The sequence below is a fragment of the Cyrtonyx montezumae genome, unplaced genomic scaffold (assembly GCF_038088225.1).
Source record: "Cyrtonyx montezumae isolate F1298 unplaced genomic scaffold, pur_monq_1.0 scaffold_3, whole genome shotgun sequence".
NCBI lineage: Eukaryota > Metazoa > Chordata > Aves > Galliformes > Odontophoridae > Cyrtonyx > Cyrtonyx montezumae.
Genome location: NW_027072034.1, coordinates 37,547,635 through 37,574,448, shown reverse-complemented (window position 1 = coordinate 37,574,448; position 26,814 = coordinate 37,547,635). Strand labels below are relative to the sequence as shown.

Genomic DNA, 26,814 nt, shown 5'->3' with positions numbered 1-26,814 from the left:
TGTGGCATTAGTTACCAAACTGCAGTGGAGGGTAGGATGGATATTTTGCTGTACTTGAAAAAGTGAAGACATTCAGTGAGGAAGGAGTTAATTGTTACAAAATACAGAGGTCATTTCCTGAGCCCTGTGGTTGGATGAATGCAAACTTTCAACTATTTCTAATTCTTCTCTGACATTTAAGAGGCTTTCAATGTGCACTGTACATCTCAGATCAGGTAAGGAATATGGCTTTTCATTTCTTGATTGTTTTTTTTCAAAATTGATTTTTAGTGGAGCTAAATTCAGCCAAGACTGATTTGCTCATGCTCCTATTATTTACATTCTAAGGGATAACAAAGTTCCTTGCATCCAAGAAGTGCTTGTGTGCTTCTCCCAGATGACCGTGAGCATCAGTAATAAAGTAAATACCGTGTAGGTTAATAAGGGAGCAACAACAATGAAGAAGGTATGCTACTATTTGTCAGAAGTCAGAATGATTACAGCACTAAAAGAAAAGGAAGACCCTTATCGACAGCTTTAAGGATTTCTCTCTGCAAACACGATCAAAATAAGGGGTTATCAGGTGTATAGATTGCTTTAGCACAGAAGGCAGTAAAAATCTTAATGTTTCTTCAGTGATATTTTTAAAAGGAGGAAGAGTGAGCTGCTACATACTGGTAGAAAAAGAAAACATCATTTTGGACTAGTTTGATTTGTAAAACTGTATCTGATAACTATCTTTAGCTATTGCAGAGTCACATATTATAGTCATCCTGAGACTGTTCCTGAGGTTTGCAGCAACTGAACATGCACACAGAAGTGACTGTGGAGGTATATCATGAGAAGATGTAGCTTTATCAGAGTCTTTTGATGCACAAAAACTATGCTCAGACAGAGTGGCACCAGAAGGAAGTCTCGTAACAGAGTGCACTGTTGCATACTACATTTGTTGTCTCTTAATAGATGGGCAGAGACTATTTGTGTGAAGGTTTTTTTTTAATAGTTTAGACACAAACATAAAATAGGCTGTGTAAGGCAGTTATTGCAAGAGGGTGCTGTCACTGGGTCACTGCAGAAGTCACTGCACATGCTGAGAGGATCACGATCACCAAGTGAAGTAAATATACTGGACATTCAATTCTTTGGCGTTTACTTCTTTAAATAATTTGCTTTGCTAGTAATCAGTTTTAATGTTTGGATATCAGCTCCTTGACTGTACTCAGTGTCTGGTATAAACAACTTCTAGATTTTATGCATAATGATTGGGAGAATCCAACCCTTATAGTATTTGTTTGCTTCAGAAACATAAGTTCCATCAAGTTTTGGTCTTCATTCCTGAATTCTCAGCATCCTTCAACCTCTGTAAAGAAATCTACCCTTAAAATATTCTGTGAAGCAGAGACATTTTATCACTGAACTTGAATGAACTGAACCCCATTGGACACTGGATTTGTGTTCTGGCTTTCCCAGCACATATGATCTGATCAAGAATCCCAGGTCTTCCATTGCAAACAGCTGCAAGTTAGTTTAGACACAGCCAGGAGGATGTCATCATGCTGCTAGGGAAGAGGCTACAGGGTGGAGAGAAGCATTTTCATCAGCTTGGTCATATCAGTTTGAGTACTGATGACCGTAGCTGTTAAATACTTGTAATCTATGACCTGTACTGAAAAACACCACTACAAATACTGCATATTGCTAAATGAAAGCTGGCTAAGGTATGCCTACCCATCCTATGGTCACATTTTCCAGTTACTTTAAAGGCACAACTTGAGTGAAAAAAACGCAGCAGCTTTGTGTGGGGACAACAGACTGAACACAGGACTTCCCTGTCACCAGACAGCAGCTTAACTGCTGCTTCTGCCTCCAGATTTTAGCATCTCTTCAGGCACAGTTACTGAAAATGTTTTAATCCCCTTCTGTATTGTGGGTTTGAGTTCCACTGACACATCTGCCTCTGCAGATAATTTTGCTCTCACTAATGGCTGTAAGTGCATAAAATAGGGGGTCAGCTTAGATGTGTTTAAATGTTTGCTCTCAGCACTCTCTCTGAGCTTCAGTATCTTCTGTGTGGGAACAGACTGTACTCCTCAGCTGTCTGTCAAAAGCAGGCATACTTTGTATGTCGTGGCATAACAGGATGGAAAATAAACAACATAAATTTCACCTTGTACTGTAAATGTGGTCACTTATGTTATCTGCTGACTTCTCATTAAGTGGACAGAGGGGAGAAACCCAGCACACCACAACCTAGCCTCAAGAGGTTACTGTGTGGTAAACTTTCTGTCCTGCTTGAAAGTGAAGAGATACCAAGACCATTTCTCAAGGCATTTAAGTGATGTAGTGGAGGTTCACACATCTGCTGTAGCTTTACAGTTCCACTTCATATTTATGTAGTTTCCACATTAAAAATGATTTTGAAGGTGCTTCACCATTAGACAACTAAAGTTTGCAAAGCCTCCAATGGACAAATGACATTTTTCATATCGGACACATTTTCTGACACCATTCTTACTTTTTCAGAATATATAATATGCTTTAAAATTGATCTTTTCTCTAAAAAAAAAAAAAAAAGAAAAAGATTTTGTAGAAATAGGACTTGATTTGTGTCTCAAGATTTTCCAGATAAAATTATTTCATTTTATAGGTAAATATTGTTGGGACTATGCTTTGCACTCACTTTCTCTTATGGACAACTCTTCATATTCTGATTGAAATTGGAAAGAAGAGCTGGTGTTCCTCTTGTAATTACTATTTATATACAGACAATCTGAGAGGGACTATTAAATGAACCGTTGGGGTCATGATTATTGGATAGGTTTAGTACATGTAGTGTAATCCATTTTTTATCTACATTTAAGTTGCTAGTGATTGAGAAATATCCCATGGGGTTAACACATAGAATTTGGTAATGTCAATTTGATCTGATAGCTGTTCATACATTTTTCATAAGAGGCTTTCAGCTCGTACTGAAATTTTCCATTGCTAGTCTTATTTATCAGTGTTGCACTGAAAAACAAGTATGTTGAATGCCTAACTAAGGCTAAGAACACAGAGTGAGAGAGATAGAGCTTGTATACACTTCATGTACCAGCTCGTCTTTTAAAATGTATACTAGCCATCACTGAAAACATAAAGAAGAGATTCTCTCAGAGAATCAGAGGCTGATGAGGAACCAAGAGTTCTCCAGGCCAGTGCAAACATCTCTGAGCTTTTTCCAAAAGGAGTGGTAGGTTTTTGTCATATCTTTCACCAGTGCATGAAGAATTCATGCTCAACAGCTGGTGAATTGAAATAATTTTACTGTCAGGTCCTTGTTCTTGTCATTCCTTATTAGGTCTTGAAATAACAAGTGATGTTATGCACCAGTGAGGTCATGATGAAGCAGCTAGGTGCACCTGATTCACATTGCACCTCACTCAGTAGGAAAAGAAAATATAAAGTTACCCAAAAGTACGTACCCTTTTATCTTCCCTTCTTCAGACGTGCATACTGTGTGTCTTTAGTAACTGAGCACAGGTGCCTTTATAGCTAATGAACTGTGTTTTTCAAGTATGAGAGGCAGTGTCATTAGTGCTTGCCACTATTTAGCATCTTTAAACATTTTTTTACTAACAGCTGATTTTAAAAGGTTTTCTTTTGGTCCTTTTTACAGCTCTTACTCACATAAGAAATTTGATCTGCTGTAGCACGGAAACATCAGCAGTGTCCATGGCGAGACAAATTCCTTAGGGAGCTGCCTGTAAGTCTGATCAACTCTTAAGATGAAAAGCATTGCGTATTCTTTGACAGGATGTTACATGCAGAGTTTAGCTATATAAAGCCGTTTCTGAGGCAATAAGGGAATATTCAGGAACACAAGTTTCTGCCGTGAGCAGGTGAGTAAGCACAAAGAAAGGAATTATCTTGTAAAGATCGTTTTGTTGTTTTTCACCATATGTTCTCAAAGATATTGTTGTTGAGATTCTCTAAACTGTGCCCAAGTGAAATCCTGTTATCCCAGAATCCTGGGTACACTAAGTAGACCCTATTTCTGTGCTACAGTGGTAGGAAGTTGGGAGAAGGAGCCTTTTGTGCTCTTGATATTTCTCCTCATGACAGCTGGCAGTGTGGAGAACAAAGGGAAATCCTCCTGGAGTACAGGGCAAGAGGTAGGATAGGAGACTGCAGACAAATAGGAACAGAAGTGCCGAGGGAAACGCAAAAAAATACAGGAGGACAGCTAGCAATCCAGAATAGAAGGAGATGAGAACAGATGTACGTGTCTGGACAGCAGCTAATGGGTAGAAAGAAGTACTCATTCTGGGTTACATGTTACATGTAAGTGGGTTGTAGAGGACATCAAGATGTGATCATTTCATCTCATTTCTTCAAATATTCTGGAGAAAAAAAAATTGAAATATCCATGCCACAGAAACCTAGAAATAAATCTCCAAGGCAAAGTAGGTTTGCCTGCACCCTCTAGTGGTCTAGATAGAAAAAACGTCTTCACTCGACAACGTCAGTAATACTGGCATTTGCTGGAACCAGGAGAACTTTGCTCCTCAGCCAATCTGACGTATCTTGGAATAACAACTGTTCCCAGCCTCCGAAATAGGATGGCTGCATCCAAACTCCTTTGTCTGGAGTGATCTTTTGTCTTTGATAACTCCTAAAGTTGAGACAGCGTTAATTTGTGTGAATAAAAATTGTGACAAAATCATCGTCAAAGAACCATAGAATACGCCAAGGTGGAAGATCCTGGATACACACAGGACCACCTAAAAAGCAAACCCTGTGTCTGAGGGCGTTGTGCAGACGCACCTTGAACTCCAGCACTCGGGGCCGTGCCCAGTGCTCTGTGCAGCCCTCTGTGACCAACGCGCTGTGGTGCAGCACTGTCCCTACCCCAGCTGCCCCTGCCCTGACAGCTCCATGCCGTTCCCTCGGGCCCTGTCGCTGTCACACAGAGCAGAGCTCAGCGCTGCCCCTCCGCTCCCTGGGAGAGCTGTAGCCCTGTCATCAGGCCTCAGCTCCTCTGCTCTGCAATGAGCTCACCGAGGGCAGAGTAATTGAGTTTTGACAGCGCTAAGAGTACTTCCTAGTGCCAGGAAGGAGCATGCTCAAAGTACATCATTAAGCATGTTTTCTTATAAATAGAAGGACTTTCTTTCCAAGTACATGTAACTCCTCTTCTAGGACGCTCTCCTAGGATAAAGATGTACGCGGCCAGTGCTCTCTTTGGAAAGTATTAAAAGCCTTGACCATTTCCTTCCTTGAAAATACACTAACTACTACAATTAGGGTTGATTTTCATTTGGCCAGTTGAAATTTCAATCTTGATGAAAAAGGAAGCAGTAGTCATTGGACAAAAGAGGAGCAAATGCCTGAAATACAGTTCAGCTAGAAGATGAAATATCTGATCTCTGATCTTGTTTTCAAAGATTTTGTTTCACACTCAGTAGTCATTGGATAATCCCAGTCTAAAGAGTAGAGATCAGACTATGACCAATCCCTTTTGGATAACTTCCCCTGTGTTTAGAGAATCCTATGCCCTCCTGCACTGTGCTTTCATCTTTCCCTACACAGTCATGTCAATATATTTTTAATTGCACATCTTTTACATGAAATACAGGCAGTACACAGCCATTTCATGGTTAAAGCAATCTCTTGCTCAGATAACAATTTCCATAGTGAGCCTTGATAGGCAACCTGGGGCTCTATTTCCTGACCATAACCACTAGTGTGTCATTTAGAAAGTGAAGGAAATGTTTCTTTTCTGTAAGTCATCTTAAGAGACTATAACAAATAATATTCATTTCCCAGAAATAAAAGGAAACAGAGAATCTTTAAAAAATGTATTCACAAATAGGTTGAAGGCTTAGGTGTTCAAGTAGTCTTCCTAAAGAAGAGAGGGTGTTCTGAGAAATTCACTAAGATTTTTTTCCAAGTTATCATGTAGACTGTTCTATGCGAACCACATCAGTCTGAGTGCTGAGTTTGTACTGTTCTTTTTTTTTCATATCTTCCTTCAAGGGGTTACATTTTCATAAAAGGACATCAGTTCAGAGTTCCTCATTTTCTAATATGTATTCAAAGACACCTGTGTCTGACTTGAAGAAGTTTTGAGCACTCACAGATCCAGATATAGTCTATAGAAGTGTAATGTCAAATGCTCAGAGAATTGAGGACTTAGCAACTCCGGTTCTCCAATGCTTACTTTCCTGTTTGCAATACAGGATCAAATAGTTTTTATAATAGAGAAAGGGTCAAGATAAAAACTTTGCAGCTCTTTTTGAAGCCCTTTGCATCAACACTGCAGGCTACAGAAATACCCACAAATAAATTATTTATTTGACATTCAGAACAAGAGGTTGAACAGTGCACTTAACATAGGGCCTGGTTGTCGTTCACTGAATAGTGAGAAGAAAAGTCTAAAGCTTTTTGGTGGTTTACTTTGCTTTTGGAATATCACTGGGAGGGGACTGGCTCCAATACAAATGTAATGGAAACAGACAAGCTTAAACTTGTCCTTTTTCCATCCAGCTGAATTGTTAAATTTCTTGGCGCCTGAGCTGATTGCCTCTCTTCAGCTTGTTGATTTCCAGCTTTTTCCCACTTGTATCATTATACTACAGAGCAACGAGGGGAACCTGCTGTCAAGATTCAGGCTCCCAGATTCTCCGGTTGTTTATTTATCCATTTGTTTAAGCAGTAACCTGTCTGAGCTATATATGAGTACTACTTGACAACAAAGGAAAAGATGTGTTCATAAGAGATACCTTCCCATCCCCTCAATTTTAGGTCACAACAGAGCTGATGATTTCAATTATTCAGTATTTAAATAATGAGTGCTATGATCAGTGGAGCTGCGGTTGTTAGAAATAAATACATTGTCAGCAAAAAAGTTTTCAGGTTTTCCACAACTGCAGCTAAGACAAGTTGGCTGCTAATATGAGAGTGTTACACTGTGTTAAACTGAACCAAGATTAAGCCCTTCAGTTGACCTAAACTCTTCTTCATACCTCCATGCAATGTCTATTTATGACTCTAAATTGTGACATAAATATGTTCATATTTATGAACAAAATGTCTGGAACCTTCTCTTTCACTAGAACATCTGTTTTATCAGTCACATGTTTCTCCAGTAGGTTATAAATATATAGTTAATGCTTCGAAGAGGATTATGAATGAAGTTTCCTGTTAAATGCCTGCTTTTAGGGAATTCTCTTCTGTATTGATAAATAACCATAAAATCTGATCTTGATAGTTAAATTAGCCTCACATGTGTAACTCTGAGAAATTTCAGGTTCAGTGTATGTTAGAAGTTCAAGTTTTTAAATGATACATATGTCTGAAAGTTTTTTCAGCTTTTTAATTCTGAAGTTTTGCATCACTAATATTTCTCAGATAAAACAGGACCTGGTACATCTTTATATGTCATAGCAGTCTGATGGATGCCTAAACTCATGTATATATTCCTTCCAATGTTTGTCTTTTTCATCACTACATGTACTCCTGCACAAGAAAAGGAAGAGATCGGAGAGGCAGAGATCAGAACTGAACTGGTTATCATAGAAACACACAATCATCAAGGTCTTGGAGGTCTTTTCCAACCATCAAGTCCAACTGCCAACCTACCCACTAAGCCATGTCCCTTAGTACAACACCTACACATTTCTTGAACACCTCCAGGGTTGGTGACTCCACCACATCCCTGGGCAACCCATTCCAGCACCTGACCACTCTCTCAGAGAAGTATTTCCTACCATCGAACCTGAATCTCCCCTGCTGCAGCTTAAGGCCATTCCCTCTAGTCCTACTGTTAGTTAAATGGGAGAAGAGGCTACCAAACCACAACCTCCCTTCAGCTAATTGTAGGGAGCAACGAGCTCTCACCTGAGCTTCCTCTTCTCAAGACTAAATAACTACAGTCACCTCAGCTGCCCCAGACCCCTCATCAGCTTCACTGCCCTTCTCTGGACAAGCTCCAGGGCTTTGATGATGGCAGGCATGGGTTGCCAGCTTCTCCAGGAGAACTGTCTGTGGGAGACAATGTTGAAGGTTTTGCTGAAATCTAGGTCAACTATGTCAGCAGTCTTTCCCTTATCCACCAGGTGGGTCACTCGATCATAGAAGGAGATAAAATTGGTCATCAATAACATAGATTGTCATTCTATGCTAATCTTGAAAATGTAAATACTGAGCGGGGTGGATCTTCATCACCTTCTTATTTTTTTTCTGCTGCAGTACTACAAAAAGAAAACACTTGGAAGTGTCTCAGCAGTATTTAGGGATCTCTTTGTTGCAGGGACAATATCAATAAGTGGAAAGACTATTTCTGTGTCAGACAGCAACAAGAGAGAAAATTTGGTCTACTGAAATATTGGCTCCTTCAGTTCTGAGAATCCTAGAATCAAATAATGGCTTAAAAGTCATATAGTATCAATCCTCCTGCTGAAGGCAGAGCTGTCCCCTTCTAGATCAGGCTGCCCAGGGCCCCATCCAACCTGGCCTTAAATGCCTCCAGGGTTAAGGCATCCACAGTTTCCCTAGGCAGCCTGGGCCAGTGCCTCATCGCCCTCTGAATAAAAAAATTCTTCCTAATATCTAATCTAAATCTAAGTACTTGTTGGCATTTGCTCCAGCCTCGTAATAAAAGGGGATGAATTTCTGAAATGTAGTCTTAACACTGAAAACAAACGAACAGAAAAGCCTGTAGAAGCCTAAATGCTCTGTTGTTTTCACTGCAAGTGCTAAAACGTGAGACTGAGACTTAGCTTAGAGGAAGGTCTGAAATGATCCACAGCTGTGGAGTGGGAAAGATTGCTTCTCAAGCTGTATACTGAGAACTCAGTATGCTATAAATAGTCTAAGCACTTGCTTGGGACTTACTGAAGTAAATCCTAGTAAATCCTACAGCTAGAATAAAGGTGGTGATGCCATGTATCCCTTAATCATGTTGATGCTGAGAGTACACTCCACAAACTAGATGCTTACCTAATCTGATTGGAACCAAACATTTTTGCATAAATACGTTAGCCACTATGCTATAGTTATTTTTCTACAGCACATCTTTACTCCTGAAGCTGAATTTGTTTCAGTTTACATGGTACAACCGGTTATAATGTCCAGGTTTTCCTATCTCATTTTAAAATGTTTGTGAGCTGACAAGGTATGGGACATCTCAGCTGGGGCCACGGAGTCTCGTGGGTAGGTGCATGCCTCTGTCTACTCATGCTTCTACAACCTTAGGTGTGGATGCTGGGTGTTCTACGATTTTTCTGTGTATATTCTATTAATTACCTCTCAATACCTTTTGATTTTCTGTCTTTCTTTTTGATCAAGCAAAATTAACCACAAACTCTTTTTACACTGAATTTCTAAAGAAAGTCTTTTAGCCAGTTTTCAGCTGAAATTAGGGGTGCCAAGGCTTCCTTGAGCCTAAAGAAAGAAAGAAAGAAAAACAAAGACATCAGAAATCCAGTGTACAAGGTCATACTCTGTATTTTGTAAAAGCATAAACTAATTAATGAGAACCAGACATTCCCATTGCACCTTGCAGATGTTTTTCCCCTTGGGAAAACTATAATTCAAGCTGAAGAAAAACATGACTAATAAAGCAAGTATATTTTCTTATATATATAAGATAGCTTGTTATTTAGGTAACATGATTTAAAAAAATGCTGAATTTGAAAATGTCTCAAAATCTCACTATCAGCTGAGACATTTATTAACTTTTGATTTCATTGATCCTACTGTATTATTTTAATAAATTACTGAAATGTTATTTAGATATTATATTGATTGAAAAAAAAAAGTAGCCAGTCTAGAAAATAATGGAAAATCTTCTTGAGTAAATAGGTAGTGGATTACAGCAGCAGTTTTAGTCTTAAATTTAGCAAGGAAGTATGTTTTTTACAGATTGCTTCTAATAAAAGAAGGTGCTGTGCTGGCAATTTCAAAAGCTGTCTGTTCTCCTTACATTAACTACTTAGATCAGTTACAAAGCATGCCAGTAATATTTCTCAAATCATCATTACGTGTTTAACTAAGCAATCCAAATATATTCATACTATAAAAGAAGAGAGAAAGAAAGAAAGAGAGAGAGAAAGAGAGATGAAAAAGAGATGAAACAAAGAGAAAGAAAGAAAGAAATGAAAGAAATGAAAGAAAGAAAGAAATGAAAGAAAAGAAGAAAAAGGGAAACAGATAAGGAAAGTGTCATGTTGAAAGAGCAAGAGAAAGAGATAGCACTGAAATTCAAGACAATTTGATTACCATCCTCAAGTACCCGTCTCTTGCTATTCCAAGGAGTTGTTTTCACAAAATGAAGAAATGCACAACATTTTCACCTTTATTGGCATGGCTTTCTGCATAAGTTATAATTGAAAGCTCAATGTGGGTATTGATTCCAACTCATTGCATCCCATCACTTAACCCTGGAAGTGCTCTTTGAGGGCCAGAGCCATCCATTTATATAGAAATGCTCAATGAGGTGGATCATTGCTGTATTATCTTTTCATACTGTTTTAGTAGTTGAGCCATTAAAGACAGGTCATTGACATAGTGACCTCCTGCTCTAAATGGCATTGTTAGTTTTTCATTGGAAGTTTTGGCAAAAGGACAAAAGATTCTTCTTTTTTTTTTTTTTTGGTGAAAGATGCATGGAAACCAGTCAGGAGTACTGCTGCCAAAGAGCATTTCCTCAAAGATATTTGGACACCTAATTTTTTTTTAAGACTTAGGCCAAAATTAGAATTTCTTCCAATTATTATTTTGAATAAACTGATGTATAGGAAGTTCCACACAAATGTGTGTGGGGAATTCTTCACAGTGCAGTGACGGAGCAGTGGCACAGCTGCACAGAGAGGTGGTGGAGTCTCCTTCTCTGCAGATGACCCGCCTGGACGCCTACCTGTGCAACCTGGGCTAGGGAGCTGCTTTGGCAGGGGGTTGGACTAGATGATCTCTAGAGGTCCCTTCCAACCCCTGCAGTTCTGTGATTCTGTGAATAAGATTGCTGCACATGTTTAAAGAAACAAGTAAAAAAGGCAATAAGTATAAGACAATCTTCACCTTTAATTAAATTATTTTTTCACTCTGCTACATCACATTATGTATTTGAGTATAGAAAATAAGAATGAATTGCAATTCTATTCTTGAAGACTGTAAAAGTTATCATTTACAGCCAGACTACACAGAGCAATGGCATGGAGTTGGCACATGATATGACCTAAAAATAGGAGATGAGTATAAACACATGTTCAGCCTAAAAAGTAGTCAGTCTTGTGATTAGTGTGACCATTTCAAAATATTTCCTGTTGTGATTCAATAACCTTTAAAAAGAAAGGATAGATCTTATCTGAAGAATTTCTAGGTGTCTTTGTCAAAAAATGATGGTTTTCTTCTGCGCCAAATCATCAGACAAATAAAACTAAATCACAAACCATGTTTTTTGCATAGTGTAGTTTATAGCACTGTTTGACAGAATGCTCTAAAACCTATCAGTTGGTATGCAAATGACTTTAATGTGTACCTTACAGAATGCCTTAGAAGTAACATCTAAAGAGATGGTGTGGGAGTGGTGAGTAGTTTTGAACTGAGGAAACATCTTTTTAAATTCAGTTTGTGTGTTTGTTACTTTTCGATTTTTTTTTAACGAGTTTCAGAGAATTGAAAGAGGAACCCACACTGAGCAGCACATCCTAACTTGTAAAAAATTTTCCCCACATCATGTGATGAAAAATATTTTATCACTTCACTCTTATCTTTGCTATCTGAGATGTTCAAGCACTATGGCTTTTCTCACCTCCGTAACTGGCTGGCTGGTGCTAGAAGGGCCTGCAAGAATTTATTTTCCCTTTGTAGACTCTTTTAGGAGTATAGTGTTCACAACCTTTACTAAACAAGAAAATCAATTTATTTTAAAGCTTAAAGCTCTGCTTTATGTTTCTTCCTCTGTGTATGTGTATTTATGACTGCGAGGCAGAGCAAGAGACTGAAACATACAGTGGAAAAAAATAAGGGGAGTAAAGTGTCTCTACTGAAATCTCTATTGCCTTTATATTTTTGAGATGAGAATCTTCCTGAACCATTTCCTTCAATCCCCTGAATAACTTTCAGAACAGTGGCTTTTTTGATCATTTGGCTTCCAAACCACAGTAAAAGCACTGCAGGTAGTGATGCTTAGTGACTATGACAGGCATCAGTGACTCCAACTTGTACACTCCACTATGTTTCCATATGCCTGGTGCCATGTGGATAAACCCTGCCCTGTTCATCCTCAGGGTTTCAAGAGACTTCTAACAGGGTTGGGGGCAGGTTTCAGTCACTGTCAAAGCACCAGAGAAGGATCTCCCCAGAGCAATTCTCCTCTGAGACCTATGCCTCTACAACAGAGGCACAACAGAAAAAGAGAACCAAAACCATTCAATAGGGAAGCCCTCACGAGAGTTCAGGTTTCGAGCTTAAAGTTTTCTTCTAACAAGTCTCATTTCTCATCAGTTATTTCCATGTATTCTGCTTTTCTTTGGGGACAGCAAGCTGTGCATTCGTGCTACAGCAATAGTAGTAAATTAATCAGCTCCACTGAGTTTTTGGTCACTGAAACTGCACCAGTAGCTGACAGCTTTGGTTGTGCTAGATCCTTCCCCCCCACTGGTTCCCTGGTGTGGTGCAGTGGCTGGCTCTGGCCTGGAATGTTGTGAGTAGGCTGCATGCCATCACCTCATGGAGAAAGCCTGTCAGTGTGGCACAGGCTGCCACTGGCCAGGTGACCTCCATAGCAGAGGATGTCTGTAGCACTCAGGGGGGTTCCATATCCCAGATCTGTGCTCCTGCTGCTGAGCAGGTCCAGGACAATGGGAGAAGTCCGGGACACCAGATGCTGCTCCTCAATTATGGAGGTTACCCCTCTGCAGGTGCCAGCATACAAGGATCACATCTCAGCACATTTGCCAAGTCAATTCAGTGAAAACTGCAAGATTTCATCATTTCTGTGGTTGTTTTTTTTTTTTTTTTTTTCTCACAGCCTTCTTTTTATCCTAGGCATGTTGCTGCCACATTCAGCATCCTCATGTTGTGCTTGATGGTATAGTACTGACATTATATTCTCCTTATTTATGCATTTAACTCTTTGAAAGTCTGCATCACATGTTGATGTAGCTGAATTGTTTGTTGAATGTGACACACAGCTTCCTGCAATACAATCATACTAATCCTTCAGTGGTACAGCTTATTCTGGCAGTGTGTCAGTGTTTGTCCTGGACATACAGTTTTTAGAGGTTACCTCTTTCCATCATACTTGTCTGATAGCTAAATGAGGTCAGAATCTAAGCAGTAAAACAGAGCAATCACTCCCAGCATTTTTACACTCTGCATAGCTGTAGAAACATCTCCTGGAGGTAGAAACCCTTCAGAGGGATTTGAACAGGCTGGATCACAGAAAAGAGGCCAAGGGGATGAAGTTCAAGACCAAGTGCTGAGTCCTGCACTTTGGCCACAACAGCACCAGGCAATGCTACAGGCTCGGGGCAGAGTGGCTGGAAGACATTGTGGATGAAAAGAACCTGGGGGTATGGGTCAATGTTTGACTGAACATGAGCCAGCAGTGTGCCCAGATGGCCAAGACAGCCAATGGCATCCTGGCTTTAACAGAAATAGTGCAGCCAGCAGGTGTGGGGAAGTGATTGTCTCTCTGTACTCAGCCATGGTGAGGCCGCACCTCGAGTGCTGTGTTCAGTTTGGGGCCCCTTGTGACAGCAAAGACACTGAAGACCAGGAGTGTTTCCAGAGAAGAGAACAAAGCTGCGAGGGATCTGGAGCACAGGACTTATGGGAACAGCTGACGGAGCTGAGATTGTTTGGTCTGAATAGAGGAGACTCAGGGCAGGGTTATTGCTCTCTATAACTTGAAAGGAAAGGAGGTTGTGGAGAGGTGGAGGTTGGCCTCTTCTGAATAACTAGTGATAGGACTATAAGGTATATAGTACTAGAAACCTCAAGCTGCATCAGGGGAGATTCAGGTTGGATACTGGGAAAAATTTCTTCTCAGAAAGATTGGTGAGGTGCTGGAAAGGCCCATCCAGGCGGTGGTTGAGTCCCTGTCCCTGGAGGTGTTCAAGAAGCATGTAGATGTTGTACTAAGGGATGTGGCTTAGTTAGGAAATATTGTGGTAGGTGGATGGTCTTTTCCAACCTTGGTGATTCTATGAATCTATGGTAAGGATCTTGGGTTTATACTGACTGTTACATGTGATCTACTTCGAACACTGTATTAGCTGTTTTGCAGTACCTTCCTGGATTTTATCAATATTTTTGTCTGTCATCTAAGAATATAGAGGATTTAATAACATGCCCACCCCCAATGAGTGTGTCATCTGAACCATATGCTTTTCTGTGTCAGTTGGCTTTCTTTAGTCTTCAGTTTAAAAACTGTAACCTTAAATTTTAGCCATAGAAACCCTGTTTATTTTGGTTTAGGTTGAACTTTTTTCCTGTAAAGGCTCCAGCTGCGCCAAACTTTTCCTTTTTTCTTAATATATTTGTATCATTTTCCTGTGCATCGATTTCCAGTCATACAGTAGTGCTCCAAGAATGAAGTAATATTTTGAAGAATGTCACTTGAAGGTCTGTAGAGGTATTGATATCTCACATTTTGCTTCCGAAGAAATATCTCCTTACTGTTCTATTGCTATTATAATATTACTGGATCAAAAACATACTAGTTTTCAAAAACACTTCAGAATTTGTTTTTAGATATCCCGTAAATTTTATTATCTTACTGTCATTTTCTGTTCTCTGTGTTTGCTCTTGTCACTGCATTTCTCAAGGTATACTTTTTTATGGTAAAGTCTCATCTTACATGGAAATACACTTTAAGACTGGCTGATCTCTGGTCCACATTTTTATTTCTACCGTGTTTCGGTCCTAGTGAAACTCGACCTTAAAATTTTATCTGAAAAATTTTTTCATTAGGACTTGGAGTTCCTATACTGCAGGATTGCTTTCCTTTCATGGAATATCTGAAATTAGCTCTATCGAGTCAGCTAAATGTCAGGATTATAAAAATTACTGTGAAGATACTATTTTTTTAGTATGCAAGTCAATAAATAACACCCTCAAAACGAAAAATAATCTCTCTCTCTCTCTCTCTCTTTTTTTTTTTTTTGTCTTAACAGTACAAAACTCTCTCAATTCCTCATATTGCAATGATCCAGGTCTCTAAGGGCATTTCAGTAGTGGTAAAGGGGGACTCAAGTAAAGCCAACAAGCTGTTGCAGCTGTTGCAGTTGCCTGTAGATGAGAACACAGACTAGACACACCTTCCCCACCCCTACATTTTCATATAAAACTTACATGTAATTATATGCCAACACATTTACTGATTAAAATTAGGCTACTTTATGCTTCTCAGTGCAAGAAGGGTACATTAGACAGGAGTAGAATCAGATTTTTATTTTACTTATAAATTTAAGTTATCTAAGTGCAGTGAAGATTTGTGTGAGAGACAAAAATCAAATTAGAACAACACTTGCAGCTTAGATCAGATAAGATTTCAACTTTGACCCACTGTCTCACCTGCATTCGAGGACTTTCAGAAGAATGAAATGGTAGCAGATGTGGTTTCAGAGTGCTATTCTTGTTGCGTCTCTGAATATTAATGTGACAGCACAAGTAGTTATAAAGAAACTGAACAAGAAGAGGAGCTTTTGTTAGAAAATCATAGAATTGTAGAATCATAGAACAGCTTGGGTTTCAAGGGACCTTAAAGATTGTGCAGTTTCAATCTGCTGAAGTGGAGATTATGAAATGGGAAAAAAACAAAACAAAAACATTTTTTGTATATTAACAGTCATACTTCTAACTGGTATCAAACTGAGAAGTCAGGAAAGAAGTGGTAAGTTAGGAGAAAAAAAAACAAAACTCTTATTTTGCATCTCTCCTATTCCTCTGTGCATGCATGTAATGCTGCTTTTATAACTAGATCATGCATGCTAACTGCACGTAGTTGTTTCTGAGATTTCACTGTTAGTTTCCAATTTCTGTGCAAAAATGTTGTACATTAATGCTAGAATTGCACTACATTCTGTTCTAAACAGTATGTCCCAAATTCTATGTCAAATTATCCTTTTAGCTATACATGTATAATACTGTGGAGTGAGCTGTTTGTGGACTCTAGCATATATTAAATTGATCAACAGCTAAAGATTCTCATATCCTTAATGCAACTGGAAGAGAAAGCTGTGGGGTTTTTTGTTGTATTTTTTCACCACGTGCTTTCTTTTTAATCTCTAAAGATAATCTCCAAAAACATGCATACAGTTCTACCTCAGTTCCTTCGGACTGAGCAGGAGAGGAAACATTCAAAAAGAATTTCACAGAAGACAGAGATGAAAAGATAGAAAACATATATTTCAAACAGAATACAATTGCTGCTTTGAAATAATGCCTCCTATTTTATGATGTCGGTCCACGATGTCAGAGGCAGATGCTGGTGGTATGGCAGTAGAGATTGAACCTTCCCACCAACATTCCATTACATTCCGTTGCTGTGTGAAAGATGGCAGCTGAGGGGCAGTCTGACACAATGGCTTCTGACATGGAAGTGCTTATGGACCAAAGATGTCACTGAATTTTTCCATGTGGAAAAAACGGTGCCCATTGGCATTTGTTTATGCTTGCTGAACGTTAATGGGAACCACACAGTGGATATGAGCAGTGGATGCTGCATTTATGCAGTGGCATCAGAGATGTGAAAGATAGGCCATGTTCCAAACAGCCATGCACAGCTGTCACCTCCACTGGTGCAGATTTTTATGAGTTCAGCGTGCATCCTCTTGTTCATCACTGGCAGAAAATCTATAGTCACTGTGTTGAAAAAGAGCATTTTGTAGTTGAGAATTTGCTCTATCAAATAGTGTTATTGTGTTCTTTGTTGTAGTTTCCACAGAAATAAATAGAAAGCATTACTTTTAGCGCAACCTACATATATTTCTGTAAAATGTCCATCGTGCCACACATTCAGTATAAGCCTATGAAGTTTTCTGAAGATGAATGGATTCTCTATTGGGAATCTGTTGTACTGTCTATCACAAATGGCCTCTGCCAATGAAGTATTGATTCTTTTCCTGATAGGTGAAGTCAGAAGGGAAATGGTCAACTATGTCTTTTCCTCTGACTTTCAAAATGACTGCGTGAGGCAACTACTCATAGTAGGAAGTAGCTGCAGACCAAAAGCATATGTCAATCATGGACATAGACAATATGCAAAGATGCAAAATAATGCAGAAAGTCAGTTCATGTATTATTTAAGTTTAGACTTTCTGAGGCTGAAGTTTATAAAAATATCAATGTTTTGCTATAAGTCAATATTGTTTAATAATACATTAGGGGAAAGCTACCTGCAGTAAGGCCCTTTGGCACAGGATAATTCCATGTTGAGGTGGAGTATTTTACAAACTGGTTTTCTGTTGCCATACACTCTGGGTAGCCATCAGACAAAAACTGTGGTTGTGTGAAGTCAATGTTCCCTGTCAGGAATCAGCTATTTTTCAGTAACTGCTTGCGTGCATGCTCTTGCTTCATGTTTAAGTGCAAGATAGCATTATTTCAACAAGCAGCAAGTTACCTTGTGCTGTTGAGAAATAAGAGCATGCATATGGACAGTGGCCTTTGCTAACACTTCTTAAAATATCAGGCTTAAAAAAAATCAAGCTTACCAAGTCTGTGTGTGTAGGAAATACCATGTATACATTATATTCTAGCTATTAGCCCAATAACCAAAATAATTTAAATCCACTTTAGGATGCTTACTTACTCTAACTGAAATTTAGACCACCCTAGAAAATTGCTCACAGCATTTTTGAAAGCTGCCCAGAAACTGCAAGTCACTTTATTTTACGATGTAACCAGATCCTTGGCAGGACTTAGAGTCATAGACTCAGACTTCATATGCTGAGAGTCATTGAACAGGACTGTCCCACAGGCTTAAGTATTTGCATAAACCTATCTACTACAGCAATTAACTTTTAAAAGAGGGCATTGACTAGGTTCACTCTGAACAGGGTTATTAACATGGAAAATGCAGGCTATATATTTCAAGCTGTTATCAAAAATAGGATGAAAGTGGTTAACTAAAATGTCAGCAATCAGCTCAGAATCCTATTGTTTTAATTTACTGTTAGCAAAGGCAAAAATTCAAGTGCAGTAATATTCAATAGTTGGTAAAAATGTGTGGTTTAGGATAGACATGGAGAAATGTAAATGTAGCTATGTACAGTTAAATTTGCTACTTAGATCTGAAGAATCAGAACAGTATTTCCATGTGATGTTTGCCCATCTCTCAACTGTATATTTAGATTTTATACTCAGTGCGACTTTTTTATTTAACCATGGGAGCTGCCTGCTTGCCCTCCCTCAGGCTGGAGAAGTACTCTCCAATAGGCGGAAGTGCTAAGATTTCTTCAGTTTTGAATAAAGCTGCTTTCATCTAGACTGATACATCTGACAAGCTCAACAGGCACGTATTGTTCCACTACACTAAGGCTGGTAACGTTTCTACAGTTTTTCACTTTAAAAAATAGAGGTTTTCTCACCTCTCAGTGTGAAATACTTGTGGAAAGAAGACATTTGTGTTTTGCCTTGAACTAACTATTTGAGGTCAGACCAATAACCACCATAATATTTACTTGGACTAGGTGTATCTAAAAAAAGACTGAAATTTGTCTCTGCAAGAGTTTGTGATCAGTGTGCTATTCTATTACATTCTTTCAGTGTAAAAATACTTCTTTTGTAGTGAAGGCACACGTTTACTTTTCCTATGTATTTTATTTGAATAACCCTCTGGGACAAAGTTTTATTTGTTCTAACCTAAATGATATAGAAGGTCCAGCTAGTTTGCAGCTAGTTGGATCTTTTCAGTTTTGTTTGCTTGGAAATACAGATCAGTACTTGCACACACAAAGGCCAATGGCATCCTGGCTTCTATCAGAAATAGTGCAGCCAGCAGATGTGGGAAGTGATCATCTCTCTGTACTCAGCCATAGTGAGGCTGCACCTTGAATACTGTGTTGAGTTTTGGGACCCTCACTACAAAAAAGACATCAAGGACCTGGAGTGTGTCCAGAAAAGAGCAAAGAAGCTACGAAGGGTCTATAGCACAAGACTTATGGGGAGTTGTGGAGGGAACTGAAATTGTTCAGTGTGGAGAAGATGAGGCTCAGAGGAGTTCTCTATAATGACCTGAAAAGAAGTTGTGGTGAGGTGGGGGTTGGCCTCTTCTCCCATGTAACTAGGACTAGAGGGAATGGCCTTAAGCTGCCTCAGGGGAGATTCAGGTTGGATGTTAGGAAATACTTCTTCTCAGAGAGGGGTCAGGCTCTGAAACAGGCTGTCCAGGGAAGTGGTTGAGTCACCATCCTTGGAGATGTTCAAGAAACATGTAGATGTTGCACTGAGAGACATGGTTTAGTGGGAAATATTAGTGGTAGGTGGATGGTTGGACTAGATGATCTCGAAGGTCTTTTCCAACCTTGGTAATTCTATGATTTTAAGTGCACAAGCACGCTCATTTCCTAAAAATATTGTTTTTAAAAGAAAATACATTAAAGACTTTTAATAAAGTGTGAAATAATGCCTTTTTATGAAGTGGCCACGTCCTCAGCAGCATTTGGTGATCTTTGCAAGTATGATACTCAGAACAAAACAGAAAAAGGAAACCTCAGCAAGAACAGCAAAGGCCTAACACAAAGAAGTTTCTTAAAAGTTCAGTTCTTGACTGAGTGAACAAAACCTTTGACTTGTTGAGATGTAACATTAGATGTTAAAATTTCCACAAAAGTTCATTGCAAGTGAGAGAAACAGCATCCTGGGAAAACCTTTGTACTCTTTCAGCAAAGCCATCACTTTGCTCTGGGAACACCATCGGCGATGCTCTCGATGACATTCCTTGGCTGAATGAGCAGGAACACTTATAGAAGTGCTTCTCTGAATTATTTCAGTGATGCTTGGGGAGCATGAACTGAATTGTGTTAAGAAAAGAATACCTGTTATTTAAAAGGATACTTCATATTAAAACTCTTTTGTCTGCCTAAACATCAAAGTGTTTGTCACTTTTCTCACAACTCAAGATGTTATCCCTTGGCCTTCCTCGCTCTTTCTTCTTTTCATACTCAATCTACAAAGGAAATTAATAATCTTTACTGATCTAATATTCTGTTAACTTGACAGCAATTCAGACAGTACAGCATTGGTTGAATACCCAGAAGGAATATTGCATGTAGAGGATTCCTATGTTTTCACCACTTTTAGCTAAATTTAGTGAGAAATAAACTGTCCTAATCCTTCAGCTGTCATTACTGCTTTGTAAATCATAAGCAGAGCAAGTAAAAGAATTTCAGTGTTACTTTCTGATATAAATGCACTCTCTTGATTAAAAAAAAAACCAACAAAATACAAACCAATTTCTTTTTGTCACATTTGCTTTGATTAAAAATTTTTAATACAACTTCCTTAAGCATTTACAATGAAATATGTGATTTTATTTTTATTCTGGATATGTTTGCAGCTAAATTCAGCATTCCATGTTAGCTGGTTTGTTTGTTTAGTTTCCTGGAGCCTGAATCACGCTGTCCTACATTCCTCAGCTAGAGTAGCATCTTTCTAAAAGTGCAAAGGTTTCAAAGGATTCTGGAAACAAGACCTCTGTTTCTATCCATGAGTGCTTTGAAAGGTAGTGAACCAAATTAATGAATCCGAATAAGCAGTGGAAGGTCTTCTGCTTAAATGGCGCATTTTGGGATTTATTTTTCTATCTCAAATGACAAAATTTCTTACAAAATGGTAAATCTGTTTCTCAGTCAGCTCATGGGCTTTTCAGTCTTTCTTGCAGGTGTACTTGACACAACAGGAAAAGATGTGAGAAAGGAAATACATCAGTTTTATTTAGTAGTCTCCTAAAAAGAAAGTAGACACATCTCTGTTGTCACTCTTCCATGACAAAGAAATAAGAGAGTCCTCTTCTCTTCTGCTTTTTTAGTCTTTGATTTCCCGTATACCTTTTAGTGTTTTATTTGCCATCTTTTGTCCAATGGAGGGAAAGAAATCACCATCCCTGTCAAAAAAAGCACTAAGCAGCTTTCACCCTCACTTATGATTACAGCTCATAAGAAAATCTGGAGTTATTGAAATTCCAAATGAACCTTTTGTGTGGAGTGTCCCAAGTGAGGAAGTGTAAAGGAGAAGCAAAAAAAACCTCCCCAGTTTTAGTGAAGGATTAGTACCTATATTGAACTGAATTACACCGTTTACTAAACGTTCCAGAAATTGGGTATATACCCAATATATTGGGTAACATTGCCCTCTCTATTCACAAATCTCTAGGACTACTGTAAATGGCAATATGACTGCACTTTCTCATTTGAAGAATCCATATAGAGTATTTCTTTCTGTCTACCTGCATGTTCACTTGTCACAGTTCAGACACAGTTGTTGCCAAAATAAAAGCAAAACAATGTCTTTCTTATTGGATATGTATGTAACAGAAGGTATTTTTTTCAGTTTTGAAACCAGAGATGAGGTTTTATATTTTAAAATTATTCTGCAGGGAAGTTTCTCTTGCAGTGATTCTTGTAAGCTGCACTGAATTAAATTGTGCTGGAAGCCTGAAATTGCAGGGATGCAGCTCAGAAATGGAAGGATGATATCATTATCATGCTAAAAAAAAAAAGAAAAAAAGCCAACAATGAAACAAAAACAAACATTCTTGCTTTATTTATGACATTTTCAACTAAAACCACAAGAGACAAACACAGACTGTGGTTGCTGTGGGGGAAGGACTTCATATTACCCTGAAGAAGATGGAAATATAGTTGTAGTGCTAAGTTCTATTAGACACAATAATGCGAATGCATGTTGAAATGCTTGGTTGTCAATCCAGAAGCTTAATCTGTCCATTTATGTAAAAGGCAAAAAGTCAAAAATAATGGTGACTCAGAGCAGGAACTGCTGCTGGCCCATACTTTGTGGGCAAGAAATTCAGGATTAGAGATTCAGAAAGATTTGGCAAAAGTAAAAGGAAAGATGAAGTAGTGATTTTCTGTACTCCATATTTCCATAAGAAAACCTGCAAGTCGTGCATGCTCTGCAGGCTCCCTCTCCCTCTGCAGAAGGCACTAGGGAACTATCACTGCTTGTGATGGAAAATCTTCTGTAGGTCCTTGTGGTGGACACTTTCCTTACAGAAAACTATGCCAAGGGGACCCACCATTCTTTTTCCCTCTTAGCCAACCTCTTTTCAGTGGTCTGTGGGGACAGAGCAAGGGGAAATGACCATAAACAGTGAGGGTGACAAAGTATTGGAACAGGCTGCCCAGGGAGGTTGTGGACTCTTCTCCTATCTCTGAGTTATCTCCTTCTCTGGAGACATTCAAGACCTGCCTGGACAGCTGCCTATGCAACCCTGTAGGGAGCCTGCTTTACAGGGGAGTTGGACTCAATGATCTCTAGAGGTCCCTTCCAACCCCTACAATTCTGTGATTCTGTGATTTATTAGCTGCTTTCAGAAAATGCATTTGTGATTATTCCTTACATAAAACTCAGTGTAATAGATATTCAACAGCTTTGTGCCTGGTATGAATGTTTTAATGGAAATTTTCACCTGTACATTTGCTTCTTATAGGAATAGAATCTGGAGGTGGGATCTTTCAGTCTCTGACAAAAGGCTTTCATTTTCCTGGGCTTAATATCAAAGTTCTATACATACTGCGGTACAGACAAAACCTGTCTGTTTGTTTTGGGAAATGTAGGGTTGCAAGGCATGAATGGCTGTCACTTGACAAAGATTTTTTAAGGCATTAATTAGTTCGTGTTTACTATGGTAAGTCATGGATAGAAGAGTTGAAATAGATGGCATTACATTTTTTTAAGAGCTGTGCATCAGTTAAATGCCTTTTCTAGTTCCCCTGAAAATTGAAGAGTTGGTTTAATTCTTGATATAACTCCACTGACAAGAACAGAATTTTATCTGCCATGAATTTAGCTCAAAGTATTTTTTACAGTTGTGATTCTGTGTTCCATTTCATGTGCTTGATATATTTGGAGCACATCTCTGACTTCTTCTGACTTATTTTCTTGTTATTACCTGTTTGATACTGACTCTCACTATTTCCAAATCTTTTTAGCTGACATTTGAAGCACCGTGACTTATCGATCAGATCAAGAAACTACAGAAATAGGCCCACACTGAACTTACTGATGTGGCTGTGCTTCTTCAATTTTTTCTGGATTGCACTCTATTTTTAGAATTGAATATTTCTATTTTTCACTATTTCTATCTTTGCCCTTTAGTAGAAACTTCATTTTTTGCCAGGTCTCAAGAATCATCAACAATTATGTTGTGAAAGGGAAAGGAAGTTAGTCCGTAAGAGCTTCGGCCAAAAGTTATCATTTGCAGAAGAATGGCTGTCACCAACATGAGATACTCGGCACTGACTACTGTGCTGACCACTACTCTGAGAGTCAAACACACTGCTCCAAGGTTAAGACTACAATATGACATTGTAAGTCTTATTTGACTAGATGCGAGGTTAAGTGACACCAACTACTAGCCTCTCTTGAGGCAGATGTGTCTTGGAAAGAGATACACGCATTAAACAGTGGAGATGACCAGAGTCTACCTGAAAAAGGATATGCTTGTACTCACTCTCCGTTCCTCCTTATTAATAACAAACACCATAGATGTATCCAAAGTTATCAGATGGCTTGGCAGACAGATCCATAGTCTCACTCCTCACAGAACTTGCTGTTCATTGACCATCTGCCTTTCACACCATTCATTGCCATTCCTTCACTTTTTTGACCCTTTGAGTTTGCTAAATTGCATCCCTGTACTACATACATGCATCTAGTACTTTGAGATATGAGTTCTGTTTGCAGCTGCTAAATGCTGCTGTACTGCATACAATAAAAAAGCCAAGCCATAAGCTACTTGTGTCTGCCAATAAAGATTTACAAAAGCCAGACAGTGAATGCATGGCCTTTTTATGTAGACTGTGAAACTGAAACTTCTTTTACAGAATTACAGGCAACACCAATAAGACATCTTTCAGAAACTACAATGCAGTATCTGTTCTTTTAGTTAGAAGAAAGAGTGTGACTTCTTTAGCTATTCCCTCTAGACTGTAAAGCACACAGTCTGTCCCTGGCTTTTGACTGTAGGTGGCCTTTCTCTTATATATATTCTGTATAGATATACCAAAAATAATTCTCCTTTCCCCAGTAACATTTACTTGGAATGGATCAATGGATCACTGTTTCATTAGACAAAAAAAAAAAAATAATCTCAAAAATATTTGATATTACAAGACAGAAAGGTCTTGACATCCAGAAAACATAGGATGGATTTAGCTCATGGGGAACTTATGGCATAGTATTCTAATGCAGATACTGATTTAATTTCAGTTTGTGATTTTCTTTGTGTCACACTCACATGACAATGAGGTGTGGTAATGGTCAAATATTGCCTGTTAAACTATCAGAAAGCCATTCAGCAGGAAAAAGTAGCTGTTTAAAGCCAGAAATAAATGAGACAGATAAAACAATGCAATAATTAGAAGGAAGAAGGCAGTTTTCAGAAGATAACTTTAATTGAATCAGTTCATTCAGGAATAATATCAAATGACATTGTGCTTTTTAAAATTAATATTTAATTGGTATATGAAGCGTGTTTGCAGTTTCTGTTTTGACATATTGCTTCTCTTTCTTGACATTTTTTTCTCTAGATTTTCAAGCCAACTGTTAATGATATGATCAAGCTACCTTACAGAGAACAAGAACCTTCTTTCAAATAATGGCTAAAAACAGCTCCCATCTGGATGCTGAGACACTTGCAATGCTTCAAAATAAAGCTATTTCCATCACTCTCCCGGTGGTGTATACAGTGGTGGCTATTATCAGTATCCCTGGAAACTTGTTCTCCCTTTGGGTGCTCTCTTGGCACATCAAACCCAAAACACCTTCTGTTATCTTCATGATCAACCTGAGCATCACGGATCTCATGCTGGCCTGCTGCTTTCCCTTCCAGATTTATTACCACATTCAGAGCAATCACTGGACCTTTGGCAAGACTCTTTGCAGCCTTGTGACTGTGATGTTCTACTCCAACATGTATTCTTCCATACTGACTATGACCTGTATCAGTGTAGAGAGGTACATGGGCGTGGTACATCCCATGAAGTTGATCAAGTGGAGAAGAAAAAGATACGCCCTGGGTGCCTGCGTGATAATGTGGATTTTCTTGCTCCTTGCTTTCTACCCATTGGAAAGCACAGATCTGACCTATGAAGTGAAAGAACTGGGGATTATAACCTGTTTTGATGTCCTTAAATGGGAAATGCTGCCCAACTTCGCAGCCTGGGTAGCCTTTCTTCTCACCCTATTTGTTGTGCTCTTCCTGATTCCTTTCATTGTAACAGTTGGATGTTACGTGGGCATAATTCAGAAGCTTATTCAGACATCAAGCAGATATGGTAGCAAACAGAAGACTAGATCCATATACCTGGCAATTATAGTCCTTTTGGTATTCATCACTTGCTTTGCCCCCAATAATTTTATCTTGCTTGGACATATGATTGTCCGCCTGTTCTACGAAAGGAGTTTGTACCCTGCCTACAAACTCACCTTATGCTTGAGTTGCCTCAACAACTGCATAGACCCCTTCATTTATTATTTTGCATCTAAAGAGTTTTACAAGAAATTCATGCAAATGTTTCGCCCTAAGGTACCACTCATTGACAGCTTGGAAACCAGAAGAGAGAGCTTATTTTCTGGCAGGACCATGTCAGTGAGATCGATGTCAAGTGGACCTATGGATGGGCTAGAGGGAGTGAAGATCTGCTTGCAAAGGCAAGAAAGTGTGTTCTAGCCTCAGGCAGGAAAGCACCTCTGAGTTCCACACGCAGAGGCAGAAAACATTTCTTTTTGAATAGTTACTTCCAGAATAACTTTCTCCAGGGACAGACATCAAACCATACTCATACTGTGCACAACTGTTTGCTGATAAGAAGTGGAAGTGCAAAAGGAACTGAGTTTATTCAAGAAACTGATGAAGAAAACCCAACGTAGTTTTTTAAGGGTTGGCCTGGAATTAGTCCGAAGGATAAGTTTAGAACAAGAATTACATTTAAGATGTATGGTTTCAAGCATTACCCAAAGCTTGATGTCCTAGATGAATGTGAAATATTTCTGCATATGAGTTAATGCTTATGCTGAAGAGAGATTTGGGGAGGGGAGTTATTTTCCTAAGCAATTTGCTTTGATTTTTTTTAATGTATTGCTTTCTCTCTTGTATTTGTATCAAAGAATGAGTAAACATAACTTGTCATTTTACAACTAATGTTTAATTTGTAGCCACTGTGAATTCACCACAACACTCACCCAACTTTATCAAAATCAAATCACACTAACCTTTTAATAGGTTAGACTGACTCATGTTATTTACTTCAATTTTATCTAGCAAAATATCTCATGCAATGAAAGAAAAGCTAAACCTAAGAGTATTTGAGACCACTTCATGCATGGATTACATTTTCAATTCCTGAAATTATTTATTTCACAGGATGGAAAAGGAGGTAAAAGAAGAGAGGATAACTTAATGTATTTAAAGTAAAAACTAAAAAGAATTAATTTAATTAATTAATTAAAATAATGATAATAATAAAATAAAACACTGTTTACTTTCTTGAGAGTATAGTGTCCAAGTCCGGCTCATTCAGTGTCATTTTCTTTGAGCGTGTCCTACACAGTTGCCTGCTCTACCCCTCCAAAGAAGGAAACAATAATAATAATAAAAGGTAT

General features: G+C 38.6%; 1 protein-coding gene across 2 annotated transcripts; it reads left to right on the top strand.

Annotated features, from left to right (window-relative positions):
- Positions 1-26,423, top strand: P2RY8 (P2Y receptor family member 8). Of its 2 annotated transcripts, none has more exons than XM_065741263.1 (3): positions 1-215; positions 3,635-3,721; positions 24,741-26,423. In XM_065741263.1, the coding sequence occupies exon 3, from the start codon at positions 24,809-24,811 to the stop codon at positions 25,880-25,882; it is 1,074 nt and encodes a 357-aa protein (XP_065597335.1). In that variant the 5' UTR covers positions 1-215; positions 3,635-3,721; positions 24,741-24,808; the 3' UTR covers positions 25,883-26,423. The 2 variants fall into 2 exon arrangements, with proteins under 2 accessions (XP_065597335.1, XP_065597334.1); XM_065741262.1 differs by having other exon boundaries at positions 3,635-3,857.
- Positions 26,424-26,814: the final 391 nt, after the last annotated feature.